Raw genomic sequence first — 22640 nt, 5'->3', positions numbered from 1 at the left:
GATCTGAGGCCTCAGATGACCCCCTCGCATGACAACTGAGGCCAGGCATCTTCCTGCGCTTAAAACTCATCTCTATGTTCCAAAAGACATTTCGAGTTTCAAAGAAACCAATTTCCTGTCATGCATCAACACCATCACGGTTTGCACATCACTCATTGACGTTGAACTTTTCTCAACAATAAATCAAGCTCGAAACACAATAAATCAAACCAGAAATTGGTCAAGAAACAAACTCAACATAAGCTTCATTTCGAACCCTCATATCTCAATAACAATGGTGAAACATTTTTCATTGCTTGGGTTCAAGCTGATATGGCAGAGCGCATCATGTTATAAATATTTCCGTAGAATTTGACAAATGGTCCTTACATCTTGTTCCATGTTTGTTGTCAGGGACATGTTGATTGCTGAGTACACATTTAGTGCAATGAGCTGGCCAGCCCCCTTTTCATTTTGCTAAGTCATCAAAACAACACCCCGCTGCCTTCATAATGAAGCATTGTTCAGAAACGCAGCTGAGGCCAAGGCTAGAACAGGGCACGTCCGAATTCTGGGACCAGTCTGGGAATCCCAAAAGGAATTACAAATTGAACGGAAGGTCTTGGACTCGTCAAGATCACAAAGAGGAGAACAAAAACCGTAAGTTTCTTACTTCACCGTTAGTCAATTAAACCGGGTGAAAAATCAAGATAGAATCATGTTCATACGCCATACAGATATTGGTGTTGAATGTAGTATTTCTTTTCCCCACTTGACATCTGTATAACGTGTTGGCATGTTCATCATCTTACGGTGAGCAATCAATCCTGGCCAACTTTTGAAGAAGAATTACTTTGACAAATCATTGTATAGATTATTTCAAAATAATAATCAAATAGGTTTTCAAAATGATTGTTTTTATCCACATGACAGAACATCTCAAGTTCATTGTAATTGGTGTATGCTGAGCATATGCAGGAAAATATTGTTTCATATACGACGTAGCTCTTGTCACGGATCTCATCATCGGATGTGTCGTTTGTGATGTCCAGTCAGGCGATCAGTCATGGCTCCTGCCTGACAGGAGAAGATTGGCTCCTGCAGTCCAACAGCATTCACAGGCTCGTGTCACTTTCAAAGTCAACATTCTTTCGGCATTCTGACCAAACCGTTAAAAATACCCCTTTGACTCGGCTCAACGGGTAAACATCATAAATAGCCCGCTCGTTGATTCCAGTGGAAATGATGCCACCGTATCTCGATCGATAGAGAATCGGGACTTTGTGTTCAACATGAAAACAGAACACACCATTTGAAAATGAATTTAGCAATATAGCAATTGAAAACACGACAAAGACACCATGCAATGTTGTACTTCCCCTTATAGACTGGAACATTTACAGTAATGCCAATTTGAAATGATAGGTAGCTATACTATTGATGGACTCATAGCCGCCGCCAACAGTAAGGTTGACAGCTGAGGTGCCTGCCCTTGGTGGCTCTCTCTCCCAGCCACCGTTCCTAACTATGGAAACAAAGCTCTTTGTTCTGCGTGCAGGTGATGAACACCCTCATCACCTCTGCAATTTTGATGGCCCTGGTCTTCTCGGGGCCCTCCCCTTGCTTGACGGCCCCCCTCCACGAATCAGATGATGAGAGTTTTGACCTGGACAACTATGACCTGAACAGCGTAACGGACTGGGACAACCTGGAAGCCCACATTTACGGTGACACGTACGATGATGAGGACTCGGACCAAGAAGTAAGTGGCTGTTATCCATACCGCTATTTTTGACCGGGGTGGACAAAGTAGGCTACCCTTATTATACGACCTCTTGTCGGGGTATTTGAAGCAACAATTACCAACAGATCACTCAACTCAATTCCACTCAATTGACAGATTGAAGTCGAGACTGAAGCAGCAAGCGTCGAAGGGTTCGGCAGCGAAGCAAAAGTTAACCACCGTGATGAAAAAGTGACTCTGCCTACTCTGGATTTCAAAGGATCCGGCCTATTTGGACTTGAGACCGGACTGGGTTTGTAAACACTCTCATTGTTCTTATTTGACGGCACTCAGCCATGAGAGTGAGTCTGTGCATTGGTTTGTGTGCAGGAATGCCTACCTGCCTTCTGTGCGTGTGCATTGGAGGGAGCGTGTACTGTGATGACACAGGCTTGAAAGAGATACCTCCCCTGCCCAAGGACACCAGGCATTTTTACGGACGCTTCAACAGCATACGGCACATTAAGAACACTGACTTCAGAAACCTGGGTGGGAAAGCGCAAGCAGATCTATTGTCAGGCTAATACAATGACACGTGAAATTTGCCTTGCAGGTAAGCTTCAATCTATTGACCTTACTGGAAACCAGATTGCTGAAATGGATGAAGATGTATTTGGCTCACTGGAGCAGCTGCGTGACTTGTTCTTAGCTGAGAACAACCTCCAGGCCTTGCCAGAACTCCCAGTTAGCTTGACGCACATCGATGTGCGAAACAACAGACTCAACAGCCAAGGGATCCATTCAGAGTCCTTCAAGGTAGAAACAAGTCAAATAGGGGTGCAATCCATTTGGGGACCGTATTCAAAGGGTTACTGTTGTATTGTTGCTATCAACGTGTATTTCTCTTTCGCATAGGATATGAGTCAGCTGGAGTTCCTCTACCTATCAAATAATGACCTGGATTACATTCCAACGCCGCTGCCATTGAGTCTCAGAGTATTGCACTTGCAAGTAAGCACACAGCGAGAAGGAAGGAAGAAACACGACACTTTGGTTTCATTTGGTGGCCATCTGATATGTTTTGGTGATGAAGGGCTAGAGAAATGAATTTGACTTGGCATTTTTCGCAAGAAGCTGCACTCAAAGATCTCAAACATTTCCTACATACCCAAAAGGCCTGTCCTCTCAAATATTGTTCAAAACTTGGTCTAAATCCGTGGCATCCGATCCATATCCATGTTGGCCATGCAAGAACCGGGGTGTCTTCAACTTTCACCCATTGTGGACTCGTGCAACATTGACAAGCTGCAACACAGGGTGATGAATGGCACAACAATGGGCTTGAGGCTCTCGATATGGTATCGCTGTGTCCTCAATAAAAGGACACGGAGAGCTCCAGCAAAGAGATGGCACCGTTTCACCTCGACTTTGAAATGTGTGCAAACAATAAGAAGTTTTCTTTGTCATTTGCAATCAGGGCAACAACATCCAGTCGCTGCATGAAGACACCTTCTGTGACAGCCATGACCGTTACTTCATTCGGCGCAAGCTCGAGGACATCCGTCTGGACGACAATCCCTTGAACGTGAATTTATTTCCTCATGCCTATGCATGTCTGCCACGCCTGCCTGTGGGGAGTCGTTAATACGTAGTTACTGATCAAAAGAAAAAGAATGATGACTTTTGTATCAGAACACTTCTTTGTTTATACACTTGGCTGTGGGTACGCTTGGTTATTGACGGCCCAAGATGTTGCTGAAAACCTCCCTGTCTTTTGCAGCTAACATTGTACCATGTGGGTCAAGTCCCCAGGCATTAGGAAATAGGCTTTTCCAACACTGTATCTCGTTTCATAGACATGAGCAAAGCCCTTTCACAATTCACTTTGTATCGCGCATTGACCTGTTCATGACATGTACATCGAGAAAGGGAGACGGACGGACGGACGGATATATATATATATATATGAATGCATGTAGATGGATACATAAGCGTCATTATTTGTTTGAAATAAAAGTACACTAAGCCAGGCATATTGACGCTGCCTAAGTCGCAAATCTGTAACCCCATTTTGTTGTTTGAACTGAATAAAAAGGCGTCGACATTCAGTTTGTCACGGTGCAAACCACACAGATGGAGTTTCGTAAGAATGCAGTTGTACTTGAAATCTATTTCAACTACAAGTGTGGAGCTCCCGAGCTACAGCGCTTTGAGTGTCACATTACTGAGCTGCAGCTGTCTGAAGACTAACACCTCTGGTGCAAGCATCCGTCAGAGCGTAATGTGTGTTGATGGCTCAGCTAAACAGTCAGCCTTGTGTCTGGTCCATTTTGTCTGATGAGCACACTGCCCATGATTTGTTGCCTCCTTACCTAGCCCTGTCCTACCTATGCTTTCACACACCTAAGGGAAGCGGAAGGAGCCTAGCAAAAAGAATTGTGCTTGAATAACCTCAAAGGTTTCAATCCATCTATCAATGGATCTATCAATGGACCTTTCTATCTCTCTCTCTCTATCTCTATCTATCTTTCATCTCTGTCTTAGACAATAACCTCACTCCCTCCCTCGCTCGCTCGCTCCCTCCCTCCCTCCCTCGCAATCCAGACTATCTGTGGCCATACGTCATGTCAGCCACCTCACGCTACCACTGCCAAGTTCATTGTCTATATTTATTCTCTGGAGCAGGCAGCTGTTCAGTCAAGCAGTGGTCTACAAGTCAAGTCTGGGGACAGCTATTCCCCAGACGCATAAAGATGAGCGGGAGTGCAGCATGAACACTGTTCGTTTTCGGTAAAAAGTCAATTGTTGCCATGGCAGACAGTAACAGTCCCCCGTTGTCGTCCTTCATCATGGATGAAGAAACGCTGAAGAGAAAACAGAAGGAGAAGTTAAAGAAACTGATGGCTACCGGTGGCAATCCGAGGCCTGCTCGTTCTCTCCTCTTCTTGACGCTCAAGAATCCCTTCCGTCGGGCTTGCATCAGTATCGTGGAGTGGAAGTATCCTCATTTCAAGGCAAATGGATCAAACATCTATTTGGATGAGTACACTTTGTTAGTTTTCAACTTGACTCGATGATTTTGGAGTGTGAATTTGAGTTGGTGAGCAGGAGTTTGAAAGAGGGGTTCGTTTTGAAAAATGTCCTTTTCCTGTCGACAGCGAAGCAATGTTTCTAACACCGTACGGAATGTGAACGGATTCAGGTTCAATCAAGGTATGCATGTTCCTTCCTATAAATGACATTCAGGCCATTTGAAATTATCATCCTCCTGGCCATTTTTGCCAACTGTGTGGCCCTCGCTGTGTACTTACCCATGCCTGAGGAAGACAGCAACATCACCAACAGCAATCTGGTGCGTCCGGTGCATGATTGTGTGCATTTTTGTCTACGTCTATGTCTACGTTGTCTTTTTACTCTTTTTCAAACCACTTTGGTTTGGAGGAGCTGAAATAACCCAATGTAGGATCAGGGACGCGAGCATCAGTGAAAAGGAGTCAAAATGCCACACTTGGCACGGCTCTGAACAAGAAAGATCAAACAGAAAATCAATGGGTGAAGTCTGCAAAAACACCAGGCTGGTTTATTGGTTTTCTCCATTTGTGTGACGCCATTGTCATCGCGTGACCAACATGTTCTTATGCACCATGAAATAAAATGCCAGCGGTGGGCCGGCCACCTCACAGCACAAAGTTAGGGCTGCTTATCTTGGATTGGACCTGGGGCTTCATGTTCATCCTGTGCTCATATTTGCCATGAAACGAATGTTGGTGGAATGTGCCCTGTGGCTGCTGATCCTTCCAACGTCTACTCTGCCCCTTGCTCTACGTCAGCTGGCACAGGCCTCGGCTTCCCCGTGACCCTGAATAGAACAAGGAGAAAAGGACTAAGTGGATAAAATCGCACTACACTCAGTACAGAAGGGAGTTGTAAGTACCGCGTTACTGTAATTTCAAATTGTCCCTTGAGAAAATAATCAAACGGCTACTGTGCTGTTGTCACATGTCGGTCACCTGGAAAGAGCAACACAACACTGGTTATGTTTTAATAGGACTGTCGCTTGTTGTTGTGCCACCAGCAGAGCGGCAGAGTAACCAGCCCGTTACGCCTCCGCCGCCGCCACCACCACTTGTTTTGCTGAGATGTCATCGGTGCGGGCTTTTCCCGGTTTCATTTTCCAGCAACTCGGCAAGGGGAGAATGTTGTAAAGGAAGCAGAGGAGAAAAGAAAAGAATGAGCGATGCGCAAAAAAATGTGACGGTCCAAAGAGCAAAGCAGAAAAATCTTCAGTGGCGTCTAAGATGCTGCTGAGGCAGGATAAAGGCAAAATCGGAAGCCTAGCATACCACACGTTTCTTATGCAAATGATTTGGTCACACATTTCAACATTCATTTTCTAAACCGCTTATCCTTACGAGGGTAGAGGGCGTGCAGGAGCCTATTCCATCAGTCCGTACCCTGAACCGGTTGGCAACCAATCGCAGGGCACATGCACGGACAAGTCCGTATGGCCTACCGTGCATGTCTTTGGAGGACCTGGAGGAAATCCACACAAGCAGGCGGAGAACATGCAAACTCCACACAGGGAGGGCCGGAGGTAGAATCGAACCCGCACCCCGACTGTGCTCGCCGCCCACTGTTCTGCAGTATTGAGAATGTCTTCCATATGGAGGAGGAAAAAAAAAAGGTTTGGAACTGCAGAGAATCCTTAATGAATTGAATTGGAATTTTGAACATCAGACTTAATAGCCAGCCCTAGTAGCAACTCTTACTGATGCCGACATGCAACAGCATCAAACTTTGATCGTATAAATGGTCCAAAAAAAAGGTGTCAGCAAAATAAAGCAACAAAAAAATCCATCCATCTCTACAGATCCACTCGCTCGCCTTAGGGTAGCAGGATAATAAATCAATCATAGAAAACACTAATAACATAGAAAGTTTGATTCAAACAGAATCGGAACTACCTACACATTTTCAAATGGAATGCATGATTACTTGCAAGTTGCGAGGACAAGTCTACAAGGACACGGATGGGCTCATGTAACTGCTTTATCCCCATGAAGGGCAGCGGGATAAGTGCGGCAGTGTGTTATGTATCGAAAATAGACTACGCTACCATGCTCGCTGCGTAAAAGCAGAGCGCATGCCTTGAGAGCGCTGAAATGGGAGAGGCCATAAAAAACATTCCCATACACTGCGGCCTTGTAAGTGACATGCATACATAGGATGGACTGCAAGTTAGTAGGCATAGGTCCAAGGCAGAACAGGTAGAGTGAGAGGAACAGGTAGGTAGAGGGGGGATTGGATTGGATTGGATTGAATCACTCCAATATACGTAGTTCTAGGAGTGAAATTGCTTCAACCCCTTTCCCATTTTGGCAAGTGAGGTGATGACAGTGCATGAAATGAAATGTACAAACAAACGGATTGTATAACAAATACTAGTCTGGAGGCCTAAGAAAATACTGTTGATTGGTGTGTGCGCGTGTGTGTGTTTTTTTGAATGTTGTAGTTACCGTACCTTTTGTGCAGCGGTGTGATGGTGCGTGCCCTTTAACAGATGTCAACTAATCCTTTGTGAATGAAATCAAATCATAATTTGCAAATAAGGTTGAGGTTGTTTTCAGTAGCGTCACTTAGCAAGTATGTCATGGTTGTTGTCTTACAGGAAAGCCTGGAATACATTTTCCTCATCATCTTCTCTGTCGAATGTTTCCTGAAGATAATTGCCTATGGATTTCTTTTTCATGCCGACGCTTACTTAAGAAACTGCTGGAATATTTTAGACTTTGTTTGTGTGTCAGTTGGGTAAGTTTTGCTGGTTCCATTGATGACAAATATGACAACAATCTTTTAGAATTGTTACTTTTTTATTTGTTTGTTCATTGTTTCCTTCGTTTGAAAATTGTGATGAAATACATGCACATTATTTGCTAGCTTTCACCGCGTTTGTAAGTCAAAAGTACCCGTTGATGTTCCGATTGTTACTAAGCCCGAACGTACTTCATGTGCTATTTCAGACTCTTTACTGTGGCGGTCGATGCTATTAATCATATCAGTGGAGTTGAGCCTGTAGTTGGCGAAAAAGGTGGTGGTTTTGATATGAAAGCTCTGAGGGCTTTCAGAGTCCTTCGACCGCTCAGACTGGTGTCCGGAGTCCCAAGTAAGTCAACCGCAGCCATCCGCAACACACAACAGTCGATAGATAACCTTGAAAAGAGAAAAAGACGGAAAGATGGATGACTTTTGTCCAAAATGAAATGTGTTCCTCCTTAGGCCTGCAAGTGGTCATGAACTCCATCCTGAAGTCCATGCTGCCCTTGTTTCACATAACCCTACTGGTCTTTTTCATGGTCACCATCTACTCGATCATGGCTCTTGAGCTGTTCAAATGTAAAATGCATAAAACATGCTACTATACAGGCACTGGTATGCTGTACTTTCTTCTTTCCGCAGTATACTGTACACATGACAAACACGTATTGTAGGCTTGTCAGAGGCGATTTAGTCGTATTTCCTGCATGTGTAGAAGGTGTACCTATTTAAATACGTATGAGGGGCACGCCCAGGAAGTGACCTTCTTGCAACGTCGTCCTTACGCAGACATCGTTGCAACAGTGGAGAACGAGAAGCCGGCCCCATGTGCCCAAGCAGGGAACGGCCGTCGCTGCTCCATCAACGGCACGGAGTGTCGAGCCGGCTGGCCCGGCCCGAACCATGGCATCACTCACTTTGACAACTTGGGCTTTTCCATGCTGACTGTGTACCAATGCATTACTACACAAGGGTGGACGGATGTTCTATACTGGGTAAGATGCGTGCTGGCGAAACATTTTGGGATCAAATATGACACAAAGCCTCTAACAGGTGAATGATGCCATTGGAATGGAATGGCCCTGGATCTTTTTCACCACACTCATCCTGGTCGGTTCTTACTTTGTGCTCAACCTGGTTCTTGGTGTGCTTAGTGGGTAGGAACTTTTGAAGCCTTTGAACTTTCTAAGTGATGATTTTCTTTTCGGATCATACGCCCGCTCGTGATCTTTGTCTCGTCTTCTTTCTCGCTAGTGAGTTCACCAAAGAACGAGAGAAAGCCAAGTCCCGGGGTGAGTTTCAGAAGCTGAGGGAGACCCAGCAGCTGGATGAGGACTTGAAGGGCTATATGGAGTGGATCACCCAAGCTGAAGTCATGGATAATGACAATGAAGGCCAGAGTAAGGCCTACACAACAAAGCTGAAGAAATGAATACTGTTGACAACACAACAAAGTCTGCTCCACATTCAGCCAGGAAGCAAAAGCACTATACGGAGGCCGTATTTGGTGGTCACAATGTCAACGCTAACTGGATGGAAATGTACGTATTCCTCTATTCAGGTTTGCTCCCCACTGAAAACGGAGGATCAGAGGCAGGAAGTGCGGGTAAAATGGACACAATGCAGTTGATCGTCTATTACTAGTAAGTTTTGGGTTCCTACCAGTGGCGGCTGGTGGAATTTTCTCCAGGGCGGACATGATATACTTGTAAAATAAATCAAATCAAATATAGTATGCAAATGAACGAATGCAAATCTGTGAATGCAAATCTGTTCTAAATTACATTTAAAAAAAGAAAGACAGAAAAGAAAATGCAACACATTTTGGAAAATTCTTGCAACAAGGTCTTAATGAGGATTTAAAAGCCACTGCTATTTTGTTCATATCTTGACAACTTGGTCTTATTCACTCAGCCAAGCTAAGCTAAGCTAAGCAGAAGCACTCTTTATTGACCAGCTGCCACTGTCCATAGCTGTTTTTTCCTTCATTACAATCCAAGTTGTATAGATGCATTTTCTTTCTTCTTCTTCTTCTTCTTCACATTTGCACAGTAAACAGGCTCGCAAGTGGAACCGCTGGTTACGCCGTAAATGCCTAGTGTATGTCAAGTCCAAACTTTTCTACTGGTGGGTGATTATGCTGGTCTTCTTCAATACACTTGCTATTGCGACAGAACACCACAAGCAGTCTGAAAGGCTCACAAAGTGGCAAGGTCAGAGCAACGCTTCCCTGACACTTTTGCATGAACCCATTCGGGCCATTGAACACACACTCTTGGTCATCATTTTCGCTCCAAAACCAAAATCACTTGCAGATGGGTTGCCTTTGAATATCTCCCCCCCCCCCCCCCCCCCCCCCCAACATTGGGCTTGTATCCAGTTACTCACTGACTTCAAACTAGATATATTCTGTATCTGTTTTTGTAAGCCCTTTCAATATTTGCCTGACGAGATCAATCAATATATGATTTCGATTATTATCATTCATTTTCATTTGGCATTCCATTCTATTTCCTAGGGATCAAGTGTAAAAGAATAAGCAGACAATATGATTCATTCCAAAATGTGATGTTTTCATTGTTGATTTGGATCCAAATAATTGAAAGCATACGTATCTTTTGGAATGTATAATTGTAAAACTCTTGAAATTGTGGTCTTGTCATTTTTTTTCCGCCCCTGGGCATTCCTTGACATTGCAGACAACACCAATACTCTACTGCTGGCCATGTTCTCCCTGGAGATGTTTATGAAGATGTACGCGCTTGGCTTGCCGGCGTACTTCATGTCACTCTTCAATCGTTTTGACTGCTTTGTGGTGTCCACCGGCATTATGGAGCTCATCCTGGTCCAAATGAACATCATGTCGGTCATGGGTATCTCAGTGCTGCGCTGCATCCGCCTGCTACGCTTGCTCAAAGTCACCAGGTCAATGATCTGAAGTACGACGTAGATGACATTCCAGTAGAATAACAACCTCATACGTACATATGGTTGCTATACTTTTTAGATACTGGACCTCTCTGAGTAATCTGGTGGCATCCCTCTTGAACTCAGTCCGTTCCATCGCCTGCTTGCTGCTCCTGCTTTTCCTCTTTATCGTCATCTTTTCCCTGCTGGGTATGCAGGTGTTTGGAGGAAAGTTCAACTTTTCGGACCAACCAAAACCCCGCAGCACTTTTGATAGCTTCCCTCAAGCCCTCATTACTGTTTTCCAGGTACAGGAAGAAGAAGAAGGAATGACGGTTTTGCTTTGAGGGCTTTGTTCTCTATTGCTGATCATTGCGAGCGGCTGGTAAATGAGTGCCACCTACGTGTTTCAGATTCTTACAGGTGAGGATTGGAACGCCGTCATGTATGACGGTATCATGGCGCACGGCGGACCCAGCATGCCCGGAATCCTCGTCAGCATTTACTTCATCATCCTGTTTGTTTGTGGAAATTGTATCCTTTGCCTTTGCCTGCATGCTCATCACCCGACCCGATCGTGAAATGGTATTCTTTGACCAGAAAATTATTCAGTCATTCTTTTAAACGTCTTCCTGGCCATTGCGGTCGATAATTTGGCGGAGGCCGAGTCTTTGACTTTGGCGCAGAAGGAGAAAGCAGAGGATAAGAAGAGAAAGAAAGTACTCAGGTTCATCTACCTTGATGCATGCATGCACAATAACTACGAAAGACAAATGTTCTGTGACTGACTGACCGACTGACTGACTGACAGACCGACCGACCGACTTTCCACCGCTGATATAAACAACTGAGCGATCCTCTGAATCTCCTGCTCCATAGGACCGACTTGCCCAACAAGACTTCTGAAGAAAAAGCAAATCTTGCAAAGAAATTAGCCGAGCAGAAAGCCAAGGGTGTTGAGGGCTTCCCCACGACTGCTAGAGTAAGAGATTTTTAGGCAAACCTAAAATGTATTTCACTGCTTTGTGTATTAATCCAATTCTTAACTTTCAGCTAAAAATTGACGAGTTTGAGTCCAACGTGAATGAAATTAAAGACCCTTTCCCTCCAGCTGACTTTCCTGGTAAACAATGCTTCAATATTTGCGTCGAAAAAAGACATGCTAATCCCCCTTTCCATGTGACTTAGGTGACGATGAAGAAGAGGACCCTGAGATCCCGGAAAGTCCGAGACCCCGTCCAATGGCTGATCTTCAGTTAAAGGAAGAAGCGGTACCGATGCCCGAAGCCAGTTCCTTTTTCATCTTTGGGCCACAAAACAAGTATGATGTTGTTGATTGCTGACTTCCACAAATAGCAAAAATGAATCATGATCATAGAAAAGAGGCAAAAAAGCTTGCTCTCAGCTCCACTTACATCACTCGTATTGCTTATTTTTACCCTAATTGGTACCTACGTATATGTGGTTGAAGTCAAATTGACTTCCGTAATGTTGAATCTGATAATTGCTGAAACTTTCTGTTTTTCCAAACCCTTTTCTAGGTTCCGCAAACTGTGCCATCGCATCATAAATGCAACCACGTTCACCAACATCATCCTCCTTTTCATCCTTCTGTCATCCGTTTCTTTAGCGGCTGAGGATCCCATAGACCCTATGTCCTTCAGAAACCAGGTGATAAACAGTACGCATGCGTCGGCTGGGAAAACTTTCATTCACACAATTGCAATTCACGTGAAACAGGTGTTGGCGTACGCTGATATCGTCTTCACTTCAGTGTTTACGGCAGAGATTGTACTCAAGGTCGTGAAAACCTCCAAATTCAATATCGTGGCAAAACCAAAAGGCTCAGTTGTTGTGTTCACTGCTTTTCAGATGACGACGTATGGCGCATTTCTGCACAAAGGCTCTTTCTGCCGGAACTCATTCAACATTTTGGATCTACTGGTCGTCAGTGTATCGTTACTCTCCATGGGAATGGAGTAAGTGGCTTCCAAAAACTCTTCAATTCTTCCATTTCAAACGCCTGTAATTCTGTCCTTTTCAACCTAGATCCAGTGCCATCTCCGTGGTGAAGATTCTGAGGGTGTTGAGGGTACTTCGACCGCTGAGAGCTATCAATCGAGCCAAGGGCCTCAAGGTACGTATGGGGCTGGAAACGATGGCATGGCAAGCTTTGGGTTCTGCCTTCATGAGGTATTCAAGTATTTGTCCTTTCCTTTGATGTCCAGCATGTGGTCCAGTGCGTGTTTGTTGCTGTCAAGACCATCGGGAACATTGTTCTGGTGACCATGCTACTTGACTTCATGTTTGCCTGCATTGGAGTTCAGCTTTTCAAGGTAATCATACCGCAATGAAGAATAGCGTTCTTTGACTGTCGTTTAACTTGATACGCTGTACGTCGACACCTTCGAGTGCTGACAATCTTTTGTACAACGCTTTATCAGGGAAAGTTCTACTCCTGCACAGACCCAGACAAAATGACGGAAGAAGAATGCAAGTAAGCACATTGATGTCACTGTAAAGCATGGTGAAATGCCATTGGCTTGTGCCGCTGATGGCTATTGGATAATAGCGCAGAAAATGAAACCCAAGGGTAACTCGGAAGCAAGCAGAGTGCAATATCGGTGTTCCAAAGTCCTTTACCTTTGTTACTCAGAGGTTGGTATATAAAGTATCAGGAAGGAGCACTTCACGAGATGGAGGTCCGCAAGAGGGAATGGACCAACGCGGAACTCAACTTTGATAACATCTTCAACGGGATGCTGGCGCTCTTCACCATTTCCACATTTGAAGGATGGCCCAAGTAAGTCACCATCATAAGATGGACAAATGCACATCATGACCGACCACTGAAATACCTTTTCTTCCTTTCTCTCTTTTTCCTGTGTGCTTACCTTCAGGATCCTTCACAAGGCCATCGATTCAAATATGGAGGATCAAGGGCCAGTGTACAACAACCGAGTTGCCATCTCAATTTTCTTTATCGTCTACCTCATCCTTATTGCCTTTTTCATGATGAACATATTTGTCGGTTTCGTCATCGTCACCTTCCAGGAGCAAGGAGAGCAAGAGTATAAAAACTGCGAGCTTGACAAAAACCAGGTATGTTTGCGTGTCCCAAAACCACCTCCGTTTGTTTGATTTTGCAAGGCGTACGCTTCAAATGGTTCAATGACGTAACTTGAATGCTTTCTCCAGCGCCAGTGCGTGCAGTATGCTCTCAAGGCCCGACCGCTGCGCTGTTATATTCCCAAGAACCCGTACCAATATCAAGTGTGGTACATTGTCACTTCCTGCTACTTTGAATACCTTATGTTCCTTCTTATAATGCTCAACACCATGTGCCTGGGAATGCAGGTAGGTACACATGATACGTTCTGGTGCTATCTCGGCAGTGCTCCTTTTGCCTAATTCCATCCAAGGCAACTATTATGATACAAGACGATCATTTAGACTCAATTCATTCGATTCATCCATTTGTCTTGAATAACACACTATAATCATTCATTTCAAAAGTATCAAAGTGATTGGTTCCATTCCCTGGTTGTGATTCACCGCACTGTATGAGAGCAAATCTTGATTACAACATGGACCTTACCTTACCTTACAGATTTGCGTTTGTACTTTGACCCACAGCACTGTAATCAGTCCGACCATGTTTCCCACCTATCTGACATGCTAAATGTCATCTTTACTGTGCTCTTCACTGTGGAGATGATCCTGAAACTGATGGCCTTCAAAGCTAAGGTCAGTAAAAATCGGTGACAGTGCACATCACATCAACTCATGGCCTCATAATGATTTAGAAGTCAAGAAAAGTTGAAGGCACTATTTGATTTACCTTTTGAGCAATACAAACAATGCTAATAAGCCCACATTCTGGTTTTGTCTTAGGGTTACTTTGGAGACCCCTGGAATGTTTTTGACTTTGTCATCGTCATCGGAAGTGTCGTGGATGTGATTCTGAGTGAAATCGATGTGAGGATTTCACCTTCTCACTTCTGTGCTCTCTTTTGTTCGATAGTCACCAATTTGTTGTGTTTTTGAAGAACAAAGTCCAATTTTGTTTGACTGGATTTTTGCCCTCCCGCCATACAGGCAGCGCTGGTGTCCTCCGGAGGGCTCTACTGTCTCCATGGCTGTGATGTAACTATATCAATGCATTGTGATTGCACGTAGACTGTCAAATGCATACATTGTAGATGCTATCGTGCACTGTACATTTTGGCAACAAGAAAAAAAAAACCTTTTCTTTGCAGGCGGTGGATCCGATGCAAGCAATTGCGGTGAGTTGGAATCCAATTGAGTGTTGTGGACTGCTCTTACTATTTCTCTCTTTTTAGTCTTCGGAGAATATGAGTGTGTCAATCACGTTCTTCAGACTGTTTCGTGTGATGCGTCTCGTGAAACTGCTGAATCGTTCTGAAGGAATAAGGAATCTCCTATGGACCTTCATAAAATCCCTTCAGGTGAGTTCCATTTTTTTTCTTCTCGTGTAAGCCCTCCAAGCATCCATCTTGAGAAAGTGACAAGATCAAAAGGTCATCTGGATAACATCGTGAAAAGCACTCTTGAGCTTTTGTGTAGAGAGGCTCATCAAAAACCTCACTGAAGAGGCAAACCAGTGGCGGTATACGATTCCTCCAAGCACAGATAAGTTGATAGAAAAGAGTCTGTAGAAGGGAATCATCTGCACGATGCATTCTTATGGCAAAAGCAAATTCTTTTCGCATTGATTTGTAAGGCGAGAGCTGGAATGGACTTGGCTCAGTATCTATTTGGATTTAGTCCGGTGAAACAACCCGACTAATCCCCCAGAGAAAAGTGGTGTACCAGTATGTCAACCTCTCAAGCAGCCATGTTATCCAACAGATGTTGAATTGAATTGATCAGGCTGTTGCTCTTTTTCTTGTAGGCTCTTCCCTACGTGGCCCTGCTGATTCTAATGCTGTTCTTTATATATGCTGTTGTTGGAATGCAGGTACGTACGTACGCACGCACGCTTGCCAAATCTCCGTTTGACAAGATTGATTTGGCAAGACTGAACTGACTTTGATGGCATGCATTTTCTCTCCAGATATTTGGTAAAATTGCTTTGGTTGATGGTACATACATCAACAGGAACAATAACTTCCAGACCTTTCCACAGGCTGTGCTGCTCTTATTCAGGTTGGTGCTAGAATTCAAAGTGGAGAAAAAATGTTCTTTTCTCAAGTAACACTAAGACGTGCACCAGAAAGAGCTGGCCGTTTAGCTGGAGAGGAGTGTGGGTGAGCCAACCCCAGATCGTAGCAGTAGGAAGGAACGTGATGACGCCTTTACCATTTACAAACAATTACATGACGGAAACGGAGGCTACACAAAGAGAAGAAGGCACACGGCAGTATACAGCTTCACTTTATAGCTCCAAGACTGACGCACTAGCAATCGAGATGAATTCAGATTTGCTCGTTTGAAGTTTACAGTATGCAGACGCTGACCTATGATGAATGAAATGATCAAATCATTTTTTGCTTGGCAGATGTGCCACAGGTGAAGCCTGGCATGAAGTGATGCTCGCAAGTATGTATGGCAAGAAATGTGACGCCAAATCAGATTACCTACCTGGAGAAGAGTTCACCTGTGGATCCAACTTTGCCATCATCTACTTCTTGAGTTTCTACATGCTTTGCGCTTTTCTGGTGAGAAGGCGGAAAAAACACTTTGATCGGCCACACATTATTCAGCCATGAAAAAAAATCAGTCCACGTAGTCTGTGTACGTATGAGGTCGAAGAGCGCTTAACGCTCACTTGAACCGTCCTTTCGATCTTTTGTCACCTCTCATGGCAATATTGCTCATCTCGTTGACAGATTATAAACCTGTTTGTGGCTGTCATTATGGATAACTTTGACTATCTGACCCGTGATTGGTCCATTCTGGGGCCCCAGCACTTGGATGAGTTCAAGAAAATATGGGCGGAATATGACCCAGAGGCCACGTAAGTGTCCTTGCTAACTGATGATATATGGAGTCAAAAGAGAGCTTTGGAAAAACGCTGGCCGATGCGAAGACTTGATGTCATTGTGTTATGTCAGACACGTGGGTGGGCTGACACATATGGCCATTTTACTGAATTGGGGATGAGTTTGCTTGTTTGATCTATCGCTTCAAGCAGGCACATTCCAAAACATGCAACATGCTTGATTGTGTACGACACGCGCCTTGCGATCGGCCTTTGTAAATGACGTCAAAAATGCATTCATCGATTGACTCGTCCTTGTATTTTTGTTTGCCCCCATAGAGGGCGTATTAAGCATCTGGATGTAGTGACCCTTCTACGGAGAATCCCCCCACCTCTGGGTTTTGGCAAGTTTTGTCCCCATCGTATTGCCTGCAAGGTAAACACAAACATTGGCCCAAAGTCTGCTGTGAGAGACTCCGCTTAACCTAGAAAAAAATGGAGGAGTCAGATGGACTTGTTTCGTACATCTACATCTGGACCACGCCCTTGATTTATTATGTATCTTAACTCAAGATTAGAACTCAGTATACTCTTATATCGAATTAACATTACCCAGAAAAAGGAATAAAGGTACTATTCATCTGTTAATAGCCCCATTTTCTTTTCTGTGTTACAAAGAAAAGCAGCCCTGTATTGTATAAAGTCCTCTTTCTAGAGCACTTCACAAAACGGTAGTGTTGTTGGGAGTGCCTTTCAGGGACGAACGACATCAGCAATGTATTTGAATGTCCGGACATCCATTTTTGACTTTTCAATGCTCAATGCAATGTTGCTGAAGAAATTGCTGGCTTGCCAATGTGCTCTCTCTGAGGCAACATTGTGGTGGGTATTTTCAAAATGCACGCAAATTGAAATGTTTTCGACCGACCGACCGAGCGAACTCACAAAAAAGTGACATTGCAGGACATGCATGTTCATACGTCTAGCTTCCCCATTAGGATATTTGTAGTGCATTGACATGAGTTAGGAAGTCAGGAATTCATTAGGAGGCCGCATTACTTCCTTACAAAGAGAGCAAGATGGATGAAAAAGGTTTGTGTGTGTGTGTCGAGGATATATCCACTGAAAGAGCACTTTGCACTTTTTCATTTCGTTGAAATGCAAAGGCAATCACGTTTTTGACAGGCATACCGAACATTAAATGGCGAATACTAATTTGGTCCGATAGCGGCAACGAAAACAACTTGATGAAAGCTCAAAATGAAGATAAGGAAAACTGGTCAGATGGTTGCCAAGAGCTGTATAGCAACTCCAGTCACAGGAATTCCTTGCAAATAATGCTTGTGTTGTTCCACTGACAAGGAAGCTTTGTCCTACTCAACCGGCACGTCAACAAATATATTGGTTATAAAGTCCCAGAAAAGAAGGAACATATCTTTTTTGCAAAAAGACACTCATGATACAAGTGGAGCGCTTGTACCAATGAGTGTGTACCTGGCCACTCGTTCTTTTGAGTACAAGTAGAGGGAGTCCGGGTAGGTACTCCTCGCAGCACACTTTGCACATGTGGCGCTTGACGGACCTAGTCACGCAGGCTTTAAATAGGGAAGTCAACTAGCAGTGACAGTGAATAGCGTGATTGCAGGGGCGTGGCTGAGAGTGACCTGGATTTGCCAGCTCTGCTTGTGACAGAACAGATAAATACACATCAGTAAAAAAAGAAATAAAAGTACAGACAAGCATGATCTACTTTTGAATTTAAATGTCAAAATTAAAGACAAAGAAAAATGAATTCAAAGTATGACAGATGTATTTTTTTCTTTTTCCTTATGATGCAGAGGCTCGTCTCCATGAACATGCCGCTCAACAGCGATGGAACAGTCACCTTCAACGCAACGCTCTTTGCCCTGGTTAGAACTGCACTGAAAATAAAGACGGAAGGTTTTTCATTTCTATTCTTTCATTCCTTTTCTTTTTTTTTATCCAACTTACACATGGATTCTTCTTCTTATTGACCCTTATTTTCCAGGTAATTTTGAACAAGCCAACGAGGAGCTGAGAGCAATTATTAAGAAGATCTGGAAGCGTACTAGTATGAAACTGCTGGACCAGGTCATTCCACCCATAGGAGGTTAGCGTGAAGACCGAAGCTTCGTGCATCACAGTACATTTCATATTACGTACGACAGTACAGAAAAACGAGGTTGAATGGTAATAATTACAAGTAGAGATGGTCACTATTAGGCATTTTTGGAAAAAAAAGAAAAAAAAGAAGACATTTGGACTTATTGGTCTTTATATCACCTTTGAGTTGACTACAGTACTAAGCAGCAATCATGAATAACTCATTTCTTGCTTTCTCTTCTCTTTACTGTCAGATGATGAAGTGACTGTGGGAAAATTCTATGCGACATTTTTAATTCAGGATTATTTCAGGAAAATGAAAAAAAGACAGGAGGAATATTATGGTTACAGGCCGACAAAGAAAAGCGCCACAAATGAGATACAGGCAAGTATAGTTCATTGTACGTAGTATGTCAGAAACAAGGACAACGATGCCATAACTCCAGATGCGATATCCTTCAGGCAGGACTTCGAAACATTGAGGAGGAGGCTGCTCCGGAGCTCCATCGAACCATCTCTGGTGATCTACTGAATGAAGATGAGATGGACAGAGTTACTGATGAAGCTGTAGAAGAAATCTTCAGGGTAAGTGTTCAGGTATATGTGTGGATGTGTAAATGTGTAAGTCTGTTACAAATTCTATGCAATGCACAATCTGATTAAATTCAAAATTCAATATGAACGTTTTTATTTCAATGTCAAACAATTAGCTGTTTTTCCACATATTTGTGACTCACTGTAAATCAATATGACAATTCCTTGGCAAAACAGAGGCAAGGCGGTCTTTTTGGAGACCATTCTGATCCCTTTGCCATGGAGACTGATATGACCAGCGGCAACCAGGCGACAAGTCAACGGCCGCTGCAAATGGCCGAAGGGATCACTAATGATCACTCGAAAGGTATGGATTCAATGCACGCTTGAATTTTGCAGCATAGCACCATTCTTTTTTGCATTAAAAACAAAACAAAAGACCGGCACCAAAATGATTGCATGTTCAGGCCAAACGATTGACTTGACCGTTGCATAAGACTATGCGACTCCGCCACTTTGCTTTAAGATAAATGACTCTCGGGTTGCTTTTACTTACTACTTTCTTCGCCACTCGATGAACTTTCAATTCGTTTTGGTTCTCAAATGTATTCTTTTTAACCTCCGTTTCACACTTCTTTTGACAGAAACAGCTGGGAGAAATGAGCCACGTTCAGCAAATTAAAAAGCACTTTTGAAAGAAGAAAAGTGAAGCAGCTTGTTGCAATGGCAGCCTTTGTGTGGCTACTACAGTGAACTGCTTTCTTTTGGGTTGTTGGTTGTTGTTTTTTTTTTTATGTCTGGCCTATGCTGGATGTACAACGCTGTCAGAAAGTGAAAAATGCATTTCCTTGGGCAATTTGAATTGAGTAGTGACCACTGTGACTTGATTTTAAAGTCCCCTTTGTTGTTTTAAAAACAACTTAAGTCATTGAGGTTGTGTGCTTCAGATAAGTGCAATTTGACCACTTTGACTTGATTTTAAAGTCCCCTTTGTTGTTTTAAGAACAACTTTACTCATTGAGGTTGTGTGCTTCAGATAAGTGCAATTTGACCACTGTGACTTGATTTTAAAGTCCCCTTTGTTGTTTTAAAAACAACTTTACTCGTTGAGGTTGTGTGCTACAGATAAGTGCAGTTTGTCCGGGGCCTCTTCTAGCTGCCTGGTGTCTAAGGGCTCCAGAAAGATGGCAAAATGGAGCCATTCCAACTCAAACCCCCCAGACAGCTATGACACATCATGATAAACACATGAAAAACATCGATGGCTCTACTCAACACATGCCAACACACAAGCGGCTATCTCAATCAAGTGGCTAGTCGTTTCAACGACAGTAAAAAGTGGCGGAGGCTGGTGTGATAATGCTGGAATTCCACTAGAGAGCAGTCATGATGTAGCCCAAAGAAAGCTAAGGTGAGCGAGCGCTTGACTGCTTCAGTAAATGATCACGTGTAGAAATGTACACTATAGGAAGTATTTGTTGGGCCTTGATTTGGAGAATTGGCCTGAATGGAATTGAATGCATTCATTTCAATTGTAATGAAAGAACAAAATTGAAAGTGTTTCTTACAGTGGATAACAAAAGAATACTTTTGGTTAAGCCCACAAAGGTAAATCTGTTTGTAAAACCATCCAATAAAGCCATTAAAGGCTCCAATTCTTGATTGGGATCTGAGTTGAATGCAGAGGTGGCATTGAGAAAGAAACTATTTTCGAGTCTGTTTGTTTTTCCACTTGTGTCATGTCTGCTTGATTTCTCTGATTTCATTTTGCACCTTAGTGAGGCAGCGAAAGCTGATCATGAGAAAGCAAAGGACAACTGCTGGGCCTTATGAATGGCCTTCCTGTCTGCGATTGTACCGCTGGCAAATGACGCACATGCAGTCGGTGAGGCTAGTTCCAAAAACACCGCAGAGGTTTGTCATTTTAGGCTGAAGCACCATTTTCATTTTCTGCACACTTGCATTGTCCAAAGCTTATCTTTACCGCAAGATTCTACGTTGAAAATATTCACTTGTCAGTGTCGTGCTACATACGGATGTCGCGGCAGATTACAAGCTACAAAAACACTTTGCCCATTTCTTCAAGGCTATTGTTCAAGTTCAGCCTGGGCAACATGGAGCCTGCTTGATTGTAATGACAGAAGTCATGGTAACGATGTCATCAATCGAAATTGAATCGAATACAAATCACATCTGAAAGGGAAAAAGAACAAATTCATATTTTTTGTCATCGTTCCAGCTCATCCACACAAACACAACATTGTTCAACGCGTGAAATAATGACTGGGATTGTGCAATAAGTTTCATGGCAGCACTTTAGAGAATTCTTTGACATTTGAGTCCATTGGCAAAGCAAAAGCAAACGCAAACGAAAATGCCCATTCGAAGACAAACGCAGAAGGTGCAGGACCTGTCAAAAGCACTACCAAAGAAGAGTAGCAAAATGAAAGAGATCGCAAGTACATAGTAGCTTTTTTCAAAATGTTGCCCACGCCAACGTAGCCAAAGCACAGGAGCTCCGTTGACACGCACAAAATGTCTTCCTTCCGATCAGAGTTTGGATTCCAATGATCGTCGGGTAGCGACTAGAAAGATTCATCCGATGAGTACTTCATTGACAGGGCCGTTACTCGATTTGTTTGGTGGCAATATCCAAAAGGCATGGTGCTACGTATGTATGTGGGGATGTGACTTTGTAATGTCGCTGTGAAAATCATTCTCTTCTTCCTCTTGTAATTCTCTGTTGGCAGTGACATTTTCTAGGCGAGCGATACATTTGGCCTTTCACGATGGGACCACTTGGTGTCCGTGCAATTTAATCAAGGCAAAATAATGAAGCCATGACATTTGATCCTCTTTTTAGCCCTGAAATACGTTTTGTCTCCGGAAGACTTCGAATGACAAACGTCGGGAAGAATAACAAGTGCCAAACTCAAGCATTATGTCTAGCACTAGGATGAATGAAGAATGATTGAAAATGCTCTGCTCTGCTGATAGTTGCTTGCTTGACATTTGAGTGCACCCCCACCTGACTGGCTCTCCATCAAGATGTTTTATGACGAAAAGCACTTGGCGTGTGTGTGTGTGTGTGTGTGTGCGCAAATGCAACTGTCATTTGCCGACTGCTCCAACCAATCAAACACCACGCAGACAACAGCGCTCATGTGTGCTAGACAGGGATGACATGTCTCACACACACACACACACATCTGTCACACAGCCACTGTGACTCATACATCTTCATTAAGAAGCTAAGCAGCAAAGCTTGCGTTCCTAATAGTGAGGGGAGACAAGAGTGTCTCTGCAGGTAAATGAGGATGCACAAGTTCCTTCCTTCCTTACTTCCTTCCTTCCTTCCCTCCTTCCTTCCTTCCTTCCTCCCTCCCTCCCTCCCTCCCTCCCTCCCTCCCTCCCACTCCCTCTCACGCCATTAAAAGATGCATACATTATGAAAACGTGACTTCTAATTGTAAGGTGACAGCAGTCCTAATTTGATTCCAAATAATAGCTGAATGGTAATTGTCGTGAAAAGGCATTCCCCGACCAAACTTTTGAGTGATGTGGCAACTCTTGAAGTCTTCCTCCAAGGTTAATGGCCTCCCTCCAGGCTTTAAC

The 22640-nt window shown here is 43.6% G+C and overlaps 2 protein-coding genes across 4 annotated transcripts; both read left to right on the top strand.

Moving 5' to 3' along the window:
- The first annotated feature begins 487 nt into the window (after positions 1 to 487).
- optc (opticin) lies at positions 488 to 3810 on the top strand. The gene is made up of 7 exons (XM_088389788.1): positions 488 to 639; positions 1538 to 1741; positions 1880 to 2015; positions 2093 to 2251; positions 2316 to 2518; positions 2618 to 2713; positions 3180 to 3810. Exons 2-7 carry the CDS (start codon positions 1541 to 1543, stop codon positions 3345 to 3347), a joined length of 963 nt encoding a protein of 320 aa, XP_088245914.1. The 5' UTR covers positions 488 to 639; positions 1538 to 1540; the 3' UTR covers positions 3348 to 3810.
- A 622-nt stretch (positions 3811 to 4432) lies between these two features.
- On the top strand, positions 4433 to 20679 carry LOC148391413 (dihydropyridine-sensitive L-type skeletal muscle calcium channel subunit alpha-1-like). 3 transcript variants are annotated; one of them, XM_088390892.1, is made up of 42 exons: positions 4433 to 4700; positions 4949 to 5054; positions 7371 to 7510; positions 7723 to 7865; positions 7979 to 8131; positions 8306 to 8511; positions 8570 to 8673; positions 8771 to 8916; positions 9078 to 9159; positions 9569 to 9729; positions 10216 to 10441; positions 10524 to 10731; positions 10837 to 10957; positions 11036 to 11150; positions 11303 to 11405; positions 11477 to 11546; positions 11612 to 11744; positions 11965 to 12094; positions 12164 to 12223; positions 12296 to 12402; positions 12473 to 12560; positions 12652 to 12759; positions 12868 to 12920; positions 13080 to 13226; positions 13324 to 13525; positions 13622 to 13780; positions 14060 to 14170; positions 14318 to 14401; positions 14522 to 14569; positions 14683 to 14709; positions 14767 to 14892; positions 15339 to 15404; positions 15501 to 15592; positions 15945 to 16104; positions 16276 to 16403; positions 16707 to 16803; positions 18206 to 18308; positions 18397 to 18498; positions 18746 to 18880; positions 18958 to 19076; positions 19263 to 19392; positions 19670 to 20679. In XM_088390892.1, exons 1-42 carry the CDS (start codon positions 4513 to 4515, stop codon positions 19705 to 19707), a joined length of 5025 nt encoding a protein of 1674 aa, XP_088247018.1. In that variant the 5' UTR covers positions 4433 to 4512; the 3' UTR covers positions 19708 to 20679. The 3 variants fall into 3 exon arrangements, with proteins under 3 accessions (XP_088247018.1, XP_088247017.1, XP_088247019.1); XM_088390891.1 differs by having other exon boundaries at positions 12164 to 12402; XM_088390893.1 differs by having other exon boundaries at positions 11965 to 12223.
- Positions 20680 to 22640: the final 1961 nt, after the last annotated feature.

This window comes from Syngnathus floridae, chromosome 11 (genome assembly GCF_059516105.1).
Source record: "Syngnathus floridae isolate MCC-2025c chromosome 11, RoL_Sflo_1.0, whole genome shotgun sequence".
NCBI lineage: Eukaryota > Metazoa > Chordata > Actinopteri > Syngnathiformes > Syngnathidae > Syngnathus > Syngnathus floridae.
This window is presented reverse-complemented; position numbering and strand designations above follow the sequence as displayed.

Excerpts from the sequence above, each read along its gene's own strand:
- LOC148391413 (XM_088390891.1), top strand. The coding sequence starts at position 4,513 with ATGGCAGACAGTAACAGTCCCCCGTTGTCGTCCTTCATCATGGATGAA. Across the intron at positions 9,730-10,215 it reads AAGGCTCACAAAGTGGCAAG|ACAACACCAATACTCTACTG; the intron begins GTCAGAGCAACG and ends TTGACATTGCAG. Across the intron at positions 11,745-11,964 it reads ATCTTTGGGCCACAAAACAA|GTTCCGCAAACTGTGCCATC; the intron begins GTATGATGTTGT and ends ACCCTTTTCTAG.
- optc (XM_088389788.1), top strand. The coding sequence starts at position 1,541 with ATGAACACCCTCATCACCTCTGCAATTTTGATGGCCCTGGTCTTCTCG. Across the intron at positions 2,519-2,617 it reads TCCATTCAGAGTCCTTCAAG|GATATGAGTCAGCTGGAGTT; the intron begins GTAGAAACAAGT and ends TCTTTCGCATAG. Across the intron at positions 2,714-3,179 it reads TCAGAGTATTGCACTTGCAA|GGCAACAACATCCAGTCGCT; the intron begins GTAAGCACACAG and ends ATTTGCAATCAG.